General features: G+C 43.4%; 1 protein-coding gene across 1 annotated transcript in view; it reads right to left on the reverse strand.

The window, feature by feature from the left end:
* Positions 1–16,997, reverse strand: part of HDAC2 (histone deacetylase 2) — a 54,123-nt gene that overhangs the window by 28,573 nt on the left and 8,553 nt on the right. The window contains exons 2-3 of the mRNA XM_040350264.1: positions 6,174–6,286; positions 2,422–2,539 (exon numbers count right to left, since the gene is read on the reverse strand). Of these exons, the coding sequence (XP_040206198.1) occupies positions 2,422–2,539; positions 6,174–6,286 (231 nt within the window). The remainder of the gene's footprint in view (positions 1–2,421; positions 2,540–6,173; positions 6,287–16,997) is intronic.

Below are 16,997 nucleotides of genomic sequence, written 5' to 3' on the forward strand. Positions count from 1 at the left end.
AAGTGGAGAGGTATGAGAACAGGGCCCCAGTTTTTATTACGGGCTGTCACCTATTAGGGAGATTCACCCAATTTGTTTACGTTTATCATTAGCATTGAAAAAGTGAAAGTAAAAGAAAATTCCCAAATTTTATGTTGTCCCCAGAAAAGCAAGAGGGGAAATCTTCCAACGAGGACACTAGTAAGACCCTTTTCACACTGAGGCGCTTTTCAGGCACTTTCATGCTAAAGAAAGTGCCTGAAAAGCTCACAAAAACCTTTTCACTTTAAAATCAATGAATGCTTTCCCACTGGGGCAGTACACTGGCAGGGTGTCAAAAAAAATGCCCCTCTTCTTTGAAATGAATGGAAAGCTCTTCAAAGGGCACCTGAAAAGCTCTTCAAAAACGCTCAGTGTTTTACTGGCAGTTTAGAAGCGCCCTATATAAATCATGTATAATAATAATTTTTCTACTTTGAAGTGGAACTATGGGCAAAATGACAAATAAATGCTGCAGTCCCCTCTGTAATATAGTTGTATTACCTGTTGATCCAACCCAGTATATCGGTTTATCGCAATTCCTGTAACAGGGTTCTCACTCTGTGGACAGGCTTGATGTACGTATGTGGACAAGTCGTTTTAGATGAACTTTTAGTAAAAGACAAAATTAAAGCCAAACTTCAGCCAACACGTTTTTAAATAAAGTGTTACTGCAGGGTTTAGGGTCAGGGCTTAGGGTTTCCCATTGAAGGATACGGCTAGGACTCAGGAATTAGAACAGGGACCTCTCCCAGAGGTCAGAGGTCAAAAGGCGGGTTCCCCCAGAGGTGAAAGGTCATGGGGGAATGGCTGACCCACCTCCAAAAGTGTACCACCTACCCCAACTAAGTCGGGGAAAGTGTTTTGGGGGAGGCCCCTCTAGTTAAAATAAATAAAAAATGTAAACGTGAATAAAATAGACCAATTAGAACAACCCCCGAGAGATTCAATTTTTTTTTTTTTAACCCTTGTATCTAAATGCTGACAGCTTAGTCAACATGCAAAATGTGCAAAAAAATGCATATGTCCAGCCCCAAAAAAATGTTTTCCCCCCTTTCTTATTTTGGATAAAGTAGGGAAGAATTAGGACCCCAGACATTTTTTTAATGCGATCTGGATCTCCATTTAAAAAAAAAAGTAGTCTTCCTGTCCTGCTAATGATTTAAAAAGCAGGACAGTGTAACAGGTACAGAAGAGTAGAAGGAGGCTAAAAGTTAACCCCTGCCAGATTTTAGTTTGTGTCCCCATTACAGATTTTCTCACACTTCCTGTCTGGTAAAAGCAGGACAGACGTCATGGTAAATCTCTCCAACGGAGCCCCAGATAGGATTTTGCAGCCAACAGTAGCTCTGATTTTCCCCCACTCTATCCAAAACGAGTAAAATTGTTTTGGCTTAAAGGGGTTGTAAAGGTTTGTTTTTTATTTTCTAAATAGGTTCCTTTAAAGCGGGGGTTCACCCTGTTAAAAAAAAAAAAAAAAAAAAAGTTTTTTTTTATTAGACCATTAAATTCGGCATCGTAGCGCGAGCTACGGTATGCCGGTCTTACATTTTTTATGCCCGTACTCACTGTGCTATGGATGATTGAAGATTCCGGGGAATGGGCGTTCCTATGGTGAGAGAAGGTGATTGACGGCCGGCCCTGGCACGTCACGCTTCTCCGGAAATAGCCGAAATAGGCTTGGCTATTCACGGCGCCTGCGCATAGCCTGTGCGCAGGCGCTGTGAATAGCCGAGACCTACTCCGGCTGTCTTCGGGGAGCGTGACGTGCCAGAGCCGGCCGTCAATCATCCTCCCTCTCCATAGGCACGCCCATTCCCCGCGGGAGTCGGATTCTTCAATCATCGATAGCACAGTGAGTACGGGGATTAAAAATTTAAGACCGGCATACCGTAGCTCGCGCTACGATGCCGAATTTAATGGTCTAATGATGGAAAGGAGGGTGAACTACCGCTTTAAGTTAGTACATTGTTGGTTCACTTACCCTTTCCTTCCATTTCCCTTCTAAATGTTTGTATTCTTTGTTTTCTTTGTCTGAATTTCTCACTTCCTGTTCCTCCTCAGTAAGCTGTTCTGGCTGACTAACCCAAATGGATGATGGGGGCAAGCTTACTGAGGAGGAACAGGAAGTGAGAAATTCAGACAAAGAAAAAAAAAACATTTAGAAGGGAAATCGAAGGAAAAGGTAAGTGACCCAACAATGCACTAGCTTAAAGGAACCAATTTAGAAAATAAAAAACAAACCTTTACAACCCCTTTAAAGCATGTGGGAAGAAAAGGTAATCAAGTCGAATACTACCAATACTACAGGGTATTAGCCTCGCACAGTAACCACAATATTTTTTGCTATAGTGGGTCTTCAGTATGCCTTTTTACTCTGCATCATAAAAAATGTAAACTCACATCTTTGCATTTGTTTGCTGTATTCAGACATATTGTCTGGTCTTATCGATCGAAGAAACTTGATGTATTCATCACTGTGATACTTGGTCATCTCTTCTGCTGTGGCCTTGTGAGGGCGCTTTAGAAAAAATAAACAAAACGCATTAAACATTCACACTTTGTATAAAATAAATTATTTCACTTCAGGAGTAAAATAAAAAATGTATCAGCAATTTATTGCTCTAGATTCTTCCATGAAAAGAGCTTATCCCAGAACTCCAACCAAAATGCTAAGTTTTGGATACAGTAGTGGGGGGGGGGGGGGGTACCTCTCAGGTTGATTTACTTTATTGATCTCCACACTTGACAGAGGCACAGCAAAATAAACTTAAAGTGGGACTTTTAGAATTGTAGGAAGGTACTCTCTCCGGCCTCCTCCCCCTTTGCACATTTGCCCAAAAAAAAAATAATAAATAACATTAAAAATAAAAAACTTTTTTTTTTTTTTTCTTTGGCTCATTGAATTCTGACCTAGACCAGGATTATTTTTTTTAAAGATTTGGATATAATGGACAAGAGTAAAAATATCTGGGTGTTGTTGCAATTTGTGCCTCCACTGAGCAAAGTACCATTTTTTCTAAGACAGCCATGAGAAGATTTTAGAGCTGCTATAGAAAAAAAAAAGCATAATCTTCAAAGGAGGACAGCTGGATGATTGTCAAATGTGGGGGAAGATTTCCTCTCAGTTCCTGTGGCGTCTGCAAGACGTGAGGTGAAATCTACCCAATGGAACACAGCCGGCAAAAAAAATCAGCACTTACTACCTTATCCAAAAAGGTTTTGGCTAGAGTTTTGCTTAAAGCGGTTCTCCACCCTAAAGTGGAAGTCCCGCTGATTGGAACCCTCCCCCCCTCCAGTGTCACATTTGACACCTTTCAGGGGGGAGGGGGGTGCAGATACCTGTCTAAAGACAGGTATTTGCACCCACTGCCGGCCACACAGTCTCGGGCAGACTGCAGGCACGATGTCACCCCCCCCCCCCGTTGTGTTCTGGGAACACTCGGCTCCCAGTACACAGCGGGAACCAATCGGCAGGTGTAGCGTGACTTGCGCCATAGGGAACCGGGCAGTAAAGCCGGGGCGCTTCACTTCCTGGTTCCCTCACCGAGGATGGCTGGGGGGGCAGCAGAGTGACGAGCAATCGCTTGTCCTCTGCTGCGGACGGCGCTGGACAGACAGGTAAGTGCCCTTATATTAAAAGTCAGCAGCTGCAGTATTTGTAGCTGCTGGCTTTTAATATATTTTTTTCAGCGGAGCTCCGCTTTAAAGGATAAGGTCACCTTTTGTAACATGCATCAGCCCCCGCTCTCCCCAAGTAAAAGCTGCATTCAGTGAGACTGAACTGTAAAGAACTTACGTAGGTATATGGGCCCCTTCCGCCTCCCTGATAAATAGAGAGCAGCGGGAGAGGGCAGGGCAAGGCTTTCAATTACAGGAGATGAAGACATCTGTATACCATAGCATTTCAAAAGAAAGTTGTAGATATAAATTGTTACGTGGAGGTGCCTGCTATGCATACTGCTGAAAATGTACCTATCTAACCCTTTCCCAACCAATTTAATTTTGTGCACATATACCAAAATGCTCTTTCATGAAATTATACTTAAGAGATTTATTTATTTTTGCAGTTTTATACTTACCTAGGTGGATGCAACATCAGTCTGATGCTGCATCTGTCCTGACGCCTCTACACTGAGAGCCGAGCATTCAAACACTGCCGATTGCTGGGCTTTCAGAGCTCCGTGAGCAGAGAGCTGCTGACTGTCGGTCACCGCTCTCTGCTCTTCCCCTCCTCAGAGCACTGAGCTGTGGAGGACGGACATCTCACGCTCTTAGTGGCTCGCTAAGAGGCTGAGCAGGGTGTCAGTCCAGGCACCTGGTGGATCCAGACTCCTTGGCCAGGATGATGCGGTGCCTGGACCGACATTGGTGACGTCAGCGGAGAGAGGACTTCAGCACACTCTGCTGAAAACGGGTCACAGGGGTGCAAAACGGATTGCACTCCTGTAATCCATAGGAGAAGTACAGCCAAACAAGCTTTGGCTATACTTCTCCTTTAAACATCCAAATATTAAACATTTACTGAAAGCAGGGGAACGCATTTTTTTCCCCATGTCACATATTTGCATTACGGTTTAACAAACCTATATGTTTTCAGAAAAAAAAAAATATAAAAAAAAAAAAATCTACAAGAAAATCAGTTGTAGTGCAAACAGACATAATATAATCACTGATATTTTTTTTAAATGTATGAGATGGTGTCAAGCAAATAGAGAATAAATATTCCACGCCTCAAAATTGTGTTCGCCTGTAAAAAGTATTATATCCAAATTGTCGATAGGCAATGCTTTAAAAGCCTTTAACGTTTACAAGTTTAGAGCCACCTGTAAATGATGGCTCTAGAATTATAACTCTAAGGCCCCTTTCACACGACCGGCCTGCAAAGATCCACCTGCGAGTTTTTCAGGCGGATCCTAGCCGGCCACCCATTGACTTGTATGGGCAGACGGATTTTAGCGGATATGTGTCCGCTGACACCAGACTGCCATCCTATCGGTCAAGATCCGCTGAAAACAGACAGATGGCGATACGTTCGCCATCCATCCAGTAGGTCGAATTGGATAAAATAAATGGACATGCTGTCCATTTTCACCCAATCTTCTCAGAGAACAGAGGGACTCTGACAGGTCCTTCTCTGCACAGTGAGTAGAGACCAACCTGTAACTGGCCTGCTCAGCGGGGAACAGAGCGACCCCCCACTGAGTTAGCGGAGTCCACTGAACGGATCCACCCCGTGTGAAAGGCTTAAGGCTCCATGCACGCCGGCTTGAAAAAACGCTGCTTCTAGAAGAGTTTAGTGTTTTGCCTGTAGAAGCAACTCAATGTTATATTGTGATGTTGATTTACTAAAAGGCAAATAGTCTGTGTGCTGCAAGTGTAGTTGCTATAGATCTGAGGGGAACATGCAAGAAAAAAAAAATCATAATTTTTGCTTGCACGTGATTGGATGATAGATATTAGCAGAGCTTCCCCTCAGATCTAGCACAACCACACTTGCAGTGCACAGTATATTTGCCTTTAGTAAATCAACCACTATGTGTTCATGCACATTAGGACATTTTAAAAGCATCTTTTAAGCTCAGTGTTCAGAGGCAGGAAAGAAAAGAAAAAAAAAAAACACATTGCGTTTTGCATTTTTTCAGAGCTTTCTTTTTGCAAAAAAAAAAAAACAACAAAAAAAAAAACACACGCATGAAATTGCTAGTACAAAAACACTCAGAATTAGTGTTTTTTTTTTTCTGACAAGATTACTAGCATTTTTTCGAGCCAGTGTGCATGAATGAACCCTTACTTGTGTACAGCGATATACCCAGAATGTGTTTCCCAATCATGGTTTATGTACGAGAGCACGCCTCATATTTCAGTTCACATGTGCACATGCGTTGGAGTGGGCTGCTTTTAAAACATCGTTTGGCCTTTTTTTATTTTATTCTTTTAATTTTTTTTTAATTTTATAGCAGAGGGGAGATCAGCAAGAGGAAGTTGGCTGATCTCCCACCACTTGTCATCCCGACACTGCCTATGGAGGTCATGGACATCTCTGTTACCAGTGTACAAGTGATCAGGGGAGAGGGAAACCTAGAAGCTGAAGAGTTTACAACAAATAATGAAAACAGAAAAAAACATGTTTAATAAAATGTAGAAAAACTCACATATATTTCCATCTTTCTGTAGAGTCCATAGTTCAAAAGTAAGTTGTGGGTCATTCGTATCCTATGAGGCTTCATAGGGTGTCCTTGTCCATAGTAGTAGTTCCCAATGTCACCTGAAAAGAAGTTTATTTGGTTTAATGTAATAACATAAGTGATGGGGTAGACAAACATTCGGATGGTAATCAGAGATATCACAGCATTTAGGTTGGTTAACATTTAAAAAAGTCATTAATATGCAATTGTTATGCGTGTATAAAAGCATAGTAAGAACCTTATGGGATTAAAGATTCAGTATAACCTTTGTACTTTATCAGACTGCCTACAACAACCCCTCACGTTGTCCCATCCTTACCAGGTGTCAGATGTTCTATAGAACAGGAAGTGAGAGGACCATCCCCCCCATCTATTCTAAATAATATTTTTTGTGAAGTTGGGTATTAAGAAGAATCTGAACTGAGACAGTAAAATTACTACAAGATCATGGTCTATAGCAGGGATATGCAATTAGTGGACCTCCAGCTGTTTCAAAACTACAAGTCCCATCATGCCTCTGGGTGTCATGCTTGTGGCTGTCAGAGTCTTGCTATGCCTCATGGGACTTGTAGTTCTGCAACAGCTGGAGGTCCGCTAATTGCATACCCCTGGTCTATAGATTACCACTAGACAGTGACTTATTGGTAGGGGTGCAACGGATCAGAAAACTCATGGATCGGATCGATCCTCGAATCCGATTTTTTTTTTTTTTTTTTGCTGATCCAAAAAATTATCATAAATGTACACATCAGAATCCCCCATCAACACCCCCATTCGTCAGACTCCCCACCACAGCCACCATATATTGCATGCTATTGCTCAGTGCTCACTTAGGCCGCCGCCACCGGGTGGACCAAGATGGCTGCCACTCCGGAGCTAGGCCGAAGCCTTTCCTATGGCTGAGGCAGCAGAGCGCTCCGCGGATCGCCTCGCCCGTTCGGATCACGGATCGGCGACGATCCGTTGCACCACTAATTATTGATCAGGGAAGCCATCTATCACAGTGCTGAAACAATGGAGGATCAAGGGAGGAAGGAGAGCAAGCTAACTGGAAACAGAGAACTTTGGGAGCCACAGGGCAGGAAATAGGCAGACCCCTCTAGGGACTTTTTTCATTATTCCAGGCTAAGTACACCTAAAGAAAACTCAACTTAAAAAAAAAAAAGGGATATTCTATGTATAATTGTTTACATTGAAATACCTTTGCACCGCACTCAGCCTGGCTTTAATTTGCAGCCTTAAAATGTTGGTTGGCATGCTCTACTTACCTATTCATTCGACACTCCAGTACCAAGTCTGCTCTCTATTTTTATTTTTACTTTCAGGGGTACTTCATGTGTTCACATTATTGCCTACGTGACAGGGACACTTTCTTTTGGACTGTCCAGTGGTTGGGGCCCTCCCAGGGTCCAGCACAAAAGTGACTGGTGGGAGCAGGCCGGCCTGGGCTCAACCCCAGCGCTAGGTTAGCTGTCCCCCAAAATGACATCAGCAAAAGAGCCGAGCGGTGGACTTTCGGCAAGTAGAATTTGTTTCACCAGGTAAGGAAAACAAAAACCATGCAGGATGGGATTAGAAAGGGTTCATATTTTATCCTGGAGTAGGGCTCTAAAATGTTGCTTCCTTGCAATATTCTGTACATGGCAATTCACCTGGAAATGTTTTTTCTTGCCAGTGTAATTGGCTCACTGCCTCTCTTTCCATGCACCCAGCTACATGGAAAAACAGCATACCTTGCAACTGAAGTTTCATTTTAGGTGAGATACTTTCCAAATGACACTGTATCTATTCTATCACGTAACCTGATTCTCTGGTTACAATTGTGTAGATCAGCTTTTCTCAACATTTTCAAACACAGAGGAACCCCGGAAATAACTTTCCAACCTCGGGGAACCCCTGCTAAAAATGACAACTCAGGATACAGTAATGTGATGGTCAGTGGGAAGAATGGTCCTTACACTAATGATCATTGGGAAGAATTACCCTCTTATAGAGAGCTAAAAAGACCAATGGGAACTTATCTGAGAGGAACCCCGAGCAACCTGAGATTTATTTTCTTTAGCAACTTGCATTTAGGTTTGCATATATTCATCAATCATTTATATTTGATGATATATTCATCAAAACTTCATTTTCACTGTATTCCAGTGCATACAAATTAAACTTACTGTACTTCTTTTAACCACTTCAGCCCAGAAGGATTTGGCTGCTAAATGACCGGCTCACTTTTTTGCGATTCGGCACTGCGTCACTTTAACTGACAATTGCGACATGGCTCCTAAACAAAATTCACGTCGTCCCCCCCCCCCCCACAAATAGAGCTTTCTTTTGGTGGTATTTGATCACCTCTTTTTTTTTTGCAAAAAATAAAAAAACGCAAACACACCCCTCAATATTATTTATTTTTTGCTATAATAAATATCCCCCCCAAATAAATAAAAAATAAAATATATATATATATATATATATATATATATATATATATATATATATATATATATATATATATATATATATATATATATATATATATATATATATATATATATATATATATATATATATATATATATATATATATATATTTTCCCCCCTGTATTCTACATATTTTTGGGGAAAAAAACAAAAAACAAACAATAAGCATTTGATTGGTTTGCACAAATGTTATAGCGTCTACAAAATAGGATAGTTTATGGCATTTTTATTAATAATTTTTTTTAACTAGTAATGGGCGGCAATCAGCAATTTTTAATCGTGACTGCAACATTATGGCGGACACATCAGACACTTTTGACACTATTTTGGGACTACATTTATACAGCGGTCAGTGCTAAAGAAAAATGCACCGATTACTGTTAGTGTAAATGACACTGGCAGAGAAGGGGTTAACCACTAGGGGGCCAGGAAAGGGTTAAGTGTGTTTTAAGGAGCGATTCTAACTCCGTGGGGGCTGGGCTACCAGTGACACGACACTGATCCCGATGACAGGAAGCAGATCAGTCACTGCCGGTTCTGCCTATCACAAGGCAGAACCGGCAGCTTCCCGTTCTGCAGCTCCATGACACGATCGTGTGACACCGGACGGACAGGGACTCCGCAGGTCCCGCGGGCACAGTCACAGAGCTTGCGGCAGGGGCGCACATGCTCCTGCACATCGGCAAATTCAAAGCAACGTACCTGTACGTTGCTTTGCGCAAATGTGCCATTCTGCCGATGTATATATACACAGGAGGCGGTCTGCAAGTGGTTAAACGCACATTAAAGTGCTACAATTGCATAAACTAGACTCATTGGAATACATTCACATTTTCTGCATATTTGTACTGCATTTTTGCTTCATTTAAAAACGCACCTTACTGCAACTTGCCCAAACAAGCCCTCAAGAGAAGTTTGGTTAGATTCATTGTATATAATTGGACATCTTTGAAAACAAGATGATGGACATTATAGGATGCATTAAGCATATTATTATATAAGCTACAACTTCAGGGATTTGTCGTCAGCCCTATAACAGTTCATGGCCCCTTTCACACAGGGTTTGAATCAAGTCTGCCTATCTGTTTTCCACGTGGACCTGATCAGAAGCGCAATACAGGCAGATGTAAATAGATGCAAGTCCATTTAAACGTGACTACCTCAGAGTCCGTTAACGTGCTTGTAAACCCTTACACACTTTTTGCTACAGGTAAGCCTATAATAAGGCTTACCTGTAGCTACTCAGGATATCACCTAAACCTGAACGGTTTAGGCGGCTCCGGCCAATCGCAGTGCCGGAGCCCGCGATAACTCCGGAAGCGATGTCGGCCGCCAGAGCGGTTTACGTGGATGGCTGCGGGGGCTTAGATCTTGGGTAAGCAATTCATAATGAGCTAGTATGCTATGCATACTAGCTCATTAGGGCTTTGTCTTGCAGTTTTTTTTTTTTTGGTCCTAGGGTTTGTAGGTGGTGAATGAGTACAGTAGGCATTAAAGAAAACCCATTGCCTTGGTCTGGTTTCATAAGTCAGCACCAAAAGATAAAGGAAGGAGAAAGTGGGCAACTTCACCAGGTTACTTGTTGAGAAAAAGTTAGAAGAAAGAAATTCAATATTGGGGTTGATTGACTAAAACTGGATTTTTAATCTGGTGCAGCTCTGCATAGAAACCAATCATTTTTTTTTGTCAAAAGCTTAATTGAACAAGCCGATTGGCTACCATGTAGAGCTGCACCAGATTTTGCATTCTCCAGTTTTAGCAAATCAACCCCATTAAAGCGGTGGTTCCCCCTTAAAAACAACTTTTTTTTATTCCACTGCCCCCCCACATTCCATCACGATTAAGGCTCTTATTATTTTTTTCCTGCTGTACATACCTTGATACAGCATCTTCACCCGTGCATCCGGGTTGCGAGTCCCGCGGGAGTGGGCGTTCCTCACATGCTGTCGATTGACGTTTTGCCCAAAAACGAGCTCCCCCGTGTCGCGTAAGCCGCGTCACGGTTGGCGAAAGAAGCCGAACGGCGAGTCGGCGCTATACTGCGCATCGCCGTTCGGCTCCTTTCGCCAATCGTGACGCGGCTTACGCGACGGGGGGAGAGCTCGTTTTTGGGCAAAACGTCAATCAACAGCATGCGAGGAACGCCCACTCCCGCGGGACTCGCAACCCGGATGCACGGGTGAAGATGCTGTACTAAGGTATGTACAGCAGGAAAAAAATAATAATAGCCTTAATCGTGATGGAATGTGGGGGGGCAGTGGAATAAAAAAAAGTTGTTTTTAAGGGGGAACCACCGCTTTAAGTTTTGAAAATTAGCTCCCGCCCCCTGATGCTTGAGTTCCTTCTGCCAGCTCCCGCCCGCCCCCTGCAGACCCTCCCTTCTCACATCTCTTGCCCATGCCTGCCAGGCTACTGGACATATGCAGGTATGATGGGAATACCTGATGGGCTTAGAAATACCCTTGGCTTTCACTCTTCTTCCCTACTGACAGAACGGGCTACACAGGTTCTGATTAGGAGCATTCTAATTGGTCGGTGCTGACCAAACGTACCTCCTGACGGGGTAAGTTTTGGCGATTAAGCCGAGGGGATTTCTAAGCCCCGGACCTGTGATGCGGCTACAGCAGGGCTGAGAACGGGAGATCGCTACGCTCCAGGTCAGCGGGACTGGGGGGGTCCTGTACAAGTTCACCGTATAGATTTACAGAAAGCTATACAAAGTACATTTCTTAGTTCTTGATATGCATACAGTGACTACACTGAGTCATTACACACAAACTTGAGATTGGGGCCTCAACTGAAAGAAATTTTGAGTGACTAGGCCAAGGCTTGACAAATTTGCTTTGAATCTAGGAGCCAGCTAAAAGTTAGGTGCCATTTTTTTTTTTTTGGTATGACTCAGTGATGAGCCCCAGTGTCGTCACTAGGGTTGGTATCACCCCCCTCCACCAACTATAGTCCCCCCTCCACTAGCTACAGACCCCCTCTCTCATTATAGACCCCCCTCCCTAAGTACAGACCCTGCTCCCGCAGTATAGAACCCTCTCACTAAATACAGACCCCCCTCCCGCAGTATAGATCCCCCATAACCAAGTACAGACCCCGCTCCCGTAGTATAGATCCCCCCCACTAAGTACAGACCCCCATCTATCAGTGTAGACCCCCTGCCATTTCACCCCCCCCCCCCCCATCAGTGTAAACCCCCTCAATGTAGACCCCCCTCCAGTGCAGACCATGCCCCTCCATCAGTGCAGACCCCCCTCATCCCTCCCATAGTGCCCCCCAAGCACATGTCTATTTGGATTACATATAAAAATCTTAGACCTCAGAACAGCGCGGGATAGGCAAAGCGCAATGTGTCCCTCAAACTCCCTCCGACTCCGTAAACAGAGGAGAGGGAGGCGGCTTCGGTCCGCTCTGCTGTGTAGGGGTGAGGATTGTGCGGCGTGCAGTGTTAGCAAGCGGTGCCGCTGCCACAGGTGTTACCCCTCTGGTGGGTGTCACCCGGTGCGGCCCGCACCCCTGCCTGGCAACGCCACTGAGAACCTCTTTTCCTGTGCTCAGCCCCTCTCATTCAGCCTGAGGAGCAGGGCGCTCTGGTGCTGGGAAACCACTGACTCCGGATCCCGATGTACTTGACCTGCTTCCTGCAATACCCTGGGGCAGGGCGACAGCAGCAGTGGGAATGACAGGCCGCCGAGGATACCCAACTCGACTTTACTCTGCTGGCCACTCGTTCCTACCGCCGTGTCAGCTGCTCTCTTCCTGCTCCATCCCCGCTGCCACAGCTAATCACGTTGCTGGCCAAGACCCCGCAACCCTCTCTGTAGCAGAGGCACCTGTCACTGACCAAAGCCCAGGCGCCAGGGTGAAATGTCTAGTCGCTTGGGATTTGTCGAGCCCTGGACTAGGCATCCTTGAATTTTCATTCAATAACCCCAATATACAAAGGTAAAAGGAGCCAGAACTGCTGAGCTGCATACTTAGGCGACTTGCACCTTTGGATCAGTATGACAGCCAGGCAACCAACATTTTAGGAAACAAAAAGGTCAGTAATGACAGCCTACATATTCCTTCAAGTACATATTTCCTTACAGTTGGCAGATATCTGGTAGTCTGGAAATCAAAAAAAGGTTTCCAGACCGCCAAGTTTAGTTTATGCAATTGCGTGCAGCTGTAATTTACAATATATGACAAAATATCAGCAAAGCTATTACAGCACATAGAAATAAACACACAAAAACTATCCAAGTACAGATATCCTCTGCTGTGACCAACACTTGCATTGTACAATCTAAAAACCTACCCTTTCAGGGCCCCACCAATCCCACAAGCAGAACAAAATGAAAGGAGACAAAGAAATAAGTTTTCACTTGGCACACAGACACAGCCACTAGATTCCAATAAAGTTATTCATCCTTTTACTACATGGACAGCATGGCAATAAGGAACTTTGCTAACCTCAATAAAAGTGTGTCGTTAAAAGCAGCTTGGTTTTTAATTCACTAAAAGTTGGTGAAATGTCACGTGAACTTGCACTGTGCTCATACTAGGACACGTAATAGGTTGAAAGCACCATTCGTTGGGTAACAAACATAATATAATTTTTTTTTTTTTTTATATTATATTATATTAATTATATTATATTAATTATATTATATATACACACACTATATATATATATATATATATATATATATATATATATATATATATATATATATATATATATATATATATATATATATATATATATATATACACACACATACATACATACATACATACATACATACATACATACACACACACAAAATAAATAAAATGTATTGCTACAGATTTTTACTCCCTTGAAGAGGGATTCCTTCATTGCGCGTTGTGTAATCTCCCAGCAGCCCCCATCTTTACATAAGGACCAGTAGAAGAAGCCATGGCGCACAGATGGCATCAGACATTCTACTACCAGAAATGTGTCAGATGCTGAACATTTTCAGCAATCTTACCTCTTAAAGAAGGCAGAGCATGGCGGTCTGACAGGTTAGCATTATTCTTTTTATTGCAGAGTGGCCTTTACATAGACCTAGTCACCAACATAAAACAAGGAAAAAGCACAGAAATGCTTATTTGCAGTGTTTTTCCTTTTCAATAAATAAGCTTTTATTCAATTTCAATGTGAATCTGAACTTGCTAGAACAATTGACTAATCCCCCCCAAAAAAAGAGTTAAATCTTTAAGCATAACCTCAGGCCTCTCACTTCTGAGATTGCCTTCTCTTCTCAGATTGTCTAAACTACTTTCAGTGCTGGCACAGCTCCTCCACTTACCCACACACCCTATGTAGCAAGTCAATGAGAAACAAAAGGAAAATACTATATAGAGCGTGTCACTTCAGTGAGACTGCTGGGACAGTGAACATCAGACGCGTTTAGCAAGTCTCAGGCCTTTTGGATGTCTACACAAAGGAGGTCTTTACAGGTAAAATGACATAAATAACTGAATAATGCACATATAACCTTATGTGAAGAAAGTGGTTAAAATGAATATTCTGTCGATAGGGTCTCAGCTTTTTTTTTTACTGGTAATTGTTTCCGGCGTTGCTTTAAAAAGGAGGGACTGTAAAAAGCCAGCAATTACCTCCCTACACAATTTTCCCTTCCAAATTTTAAGATTATTTGAAGCAAAATCTCAGAGTGGAACTAAACCTTCCTATCTCTACAGACAAGGAAGCGGCCATCTTAGGCTGCCATCACACTGAGGTGCTTTGCAGGCGCTATTGCGCTAAAAATAGAGCCTGCAATGCGCCCGGAAAGAGACGCTCCTTTCTATCCAGCATGAAAGCCCGAGGGTTTACACACTGGAGCGTTTGCACTGACAGGACGCTGAAAAAAGTCCTGGCAGACGCATCTTTGAGGCACGGTAAAAATACCACTCCTAAAGCGCCCCTGTCCATTCAAAAAAATGGGTAGCGCCTCCAACCCGGCCGCAAAACTCTGCAAGGAGGCGTTTTTAACCCTTTTTCGTCCGCTAGCGGCTGACAAAACGGTAAAACGCTGCTAAAAATAGCGGTGTTTTAGCGCCAGCGCTTCAGTGTGAAAGTAGCCCAAGTCTCTGATCTGCAGATCTAGAGAGATATTATAAATAAATAGAGATAGAGATATTATAAATAAATAGAGATAGAGATATTATAAATAAATAGAGAATATATATATATATATATATATATATATAGTGATCTTGAATGAGCCGCTAGTACAGAATTAAAGCAGTAGTAAACCCAAAAGCAAACATTACATTGCAGCATACAAAATGTTAGATGCGATTGTTATATTAGTTTACTTTAGGCTCCCTCTTCTATATCCATCTGGTGATCCAACCAGTAAGTCTGCTTTTTAACAGAAGTCCTCTTGCAGTTACAGGGATTAATGTAAAAACTTTATCCCAAAATAAAAAAAATCTGTTTACAGTTACTGCTTACAAATTAGCTTCAGGTCGATTTTAATTTGTTGCTATATTTAAATCTGCTAGTAATTCTAACACCCCCAAACTGACTGCCAATGCTGCTGTCCATATCTGCCCCCTGTGAGTACCAGGCTTGAAGGTTCTGTAGGCTTGTACCTACAGGTAAGCCTATGATGAGGTAGGTACTATGAATGTCTCCTAAACCTTCACAATTTAGGAGATATTCACACTTTATGCAGCCGGTGATGTCACCTGCACTTGCAATCGGAAGGGATGGTATACCCATACCATCCCTTCAGAGCTCCATGCTGCAGCCCATGACGTCATTGCAGTGTGGCCAGACAGCCGAAGGACTCAAACCTGGAAGGAAGATGGAAGCGTCCATCAGAGCTCACAGCGTGGCGATGCAGGGCTTCGGGCTAAGGTAAGTATTTTTATAACGTGATAGTATGTGATGCATACTAGCACATTATGCCTTTACTTTGCAGGATTTAAAAAAAAAAAAAAAATGGCAGGGTTTACTTCCGCTTTAATATATGCCTGTGAAAACTTGAGGCTGTGTTTACTGGTTCACATGAAAAAAATTACCTATGGTTATTAAAACCCCTTTCACACTGGAGCCATTTTTCAGGTGCTTTAGTGCTAAAAATAGCGCCTGAAAAAAGCCTCATCTGCAATCCCAGTGTGAAAGCCCGAGTGCTTTCACACTGGGGCACTGCGCTGGCAGAGTGTCAAGAAAAGTGCTGGCAGCAGCTTCTTTGCAGCGCTTTAGGAGTGGTGAACTCTGCTCCTTGAAATCAATGGGCAGCGCCGTCAAAGCGCTGCGGCATCGGCGCTTTGCGGGTGGTTTTAACCCTTTTTCGACCGCTAGTGGGGGTTAAAATCACCCCGCTAGTGGCCGAAAAGCGCAGCAAAAACGATGGTAAAGTGCCGCTAAAAATAGCGGCACTTTACAGCCGACGTCCGGGTGTTGCGAGTGTGAAAGCACTCTTAAAGCGGAGTTCCACCCATTTAAAAGTCAACAGCTACAAAGAGTTTAGCTGCTGACTTAATAATCAGACGCTCACCTGTCCCACGGTCCAGTGATGCAGGCACACGGAGCCCCGCTCCTCTCCCCATCTTTCGCGGGGCCGGTGATCTGCCGAGCTTGTTCCAGCTATGGTATTTGTTCCTCTTAACAGCTGATGATCAGCTGTTGCGTTCGGCTATTTCCGTAGCCTGTTACTGCGCATGCCCGGAGTCTGCGCAGTCAGTTGTGGAACTTCCCAGATGGAACAAGAACGTTAATACACCGGCATGGTTACTGTGCGCGCCTGGCTGTGGCTTCACAGCCGGGCGCACACTGGCACCAGGGAGTTAGTGGGAGTTGGGTGCATCTAAAAACAGGGTGCCCACTCCTCCCCCAAAAAAATGACACGCCAAATGTGGCATGTCAGGGGGTCACCTACACTTAAAGCGGAAGTTCCATTTTAGGGTGGAACTTCGCTTTAAAGCACAGCGATTTACAAAATGTCCATTTTGCTCCAAGTTCAAAGCTAGCAGGGTACAATAAAAATTCAAAAGAAAGTAAAGGGGGGGGGGGGGGGAGCTAGGAGGAAAGCCTGGTTTCATTATATACATTAAACACACACTATATCCAGAAAATACTGTATAACAAAAACGGTTTGTGAAACACAGATGTAACCTGGCAGCCAAGGAAAGTAATGCACAAGTGTGAACAATGACAAATTCACTGCACTAGCCAGTGAGGATGCTAGACTCCAAGTGAGCATGTGTACTGTGTGACTGCCACAGTCAAAATGGCGGAGCACCTAATCCGCTTCAAATTTTGCGTTGAGCTTGAACATTCCTCTATTT

Source organism: Rana temporaria, chromosome 4 (assembly GCF_905171775.1).
Source record: "Rana temporaria chromosome 4, aRanTem1.1, whole genome shotgun sequence".
Lineage (NCBI taxonomy): Eukaryota > Metazoa > Chordata > Amphibia > Anura > Ranidae > Rana > Rana temporaria.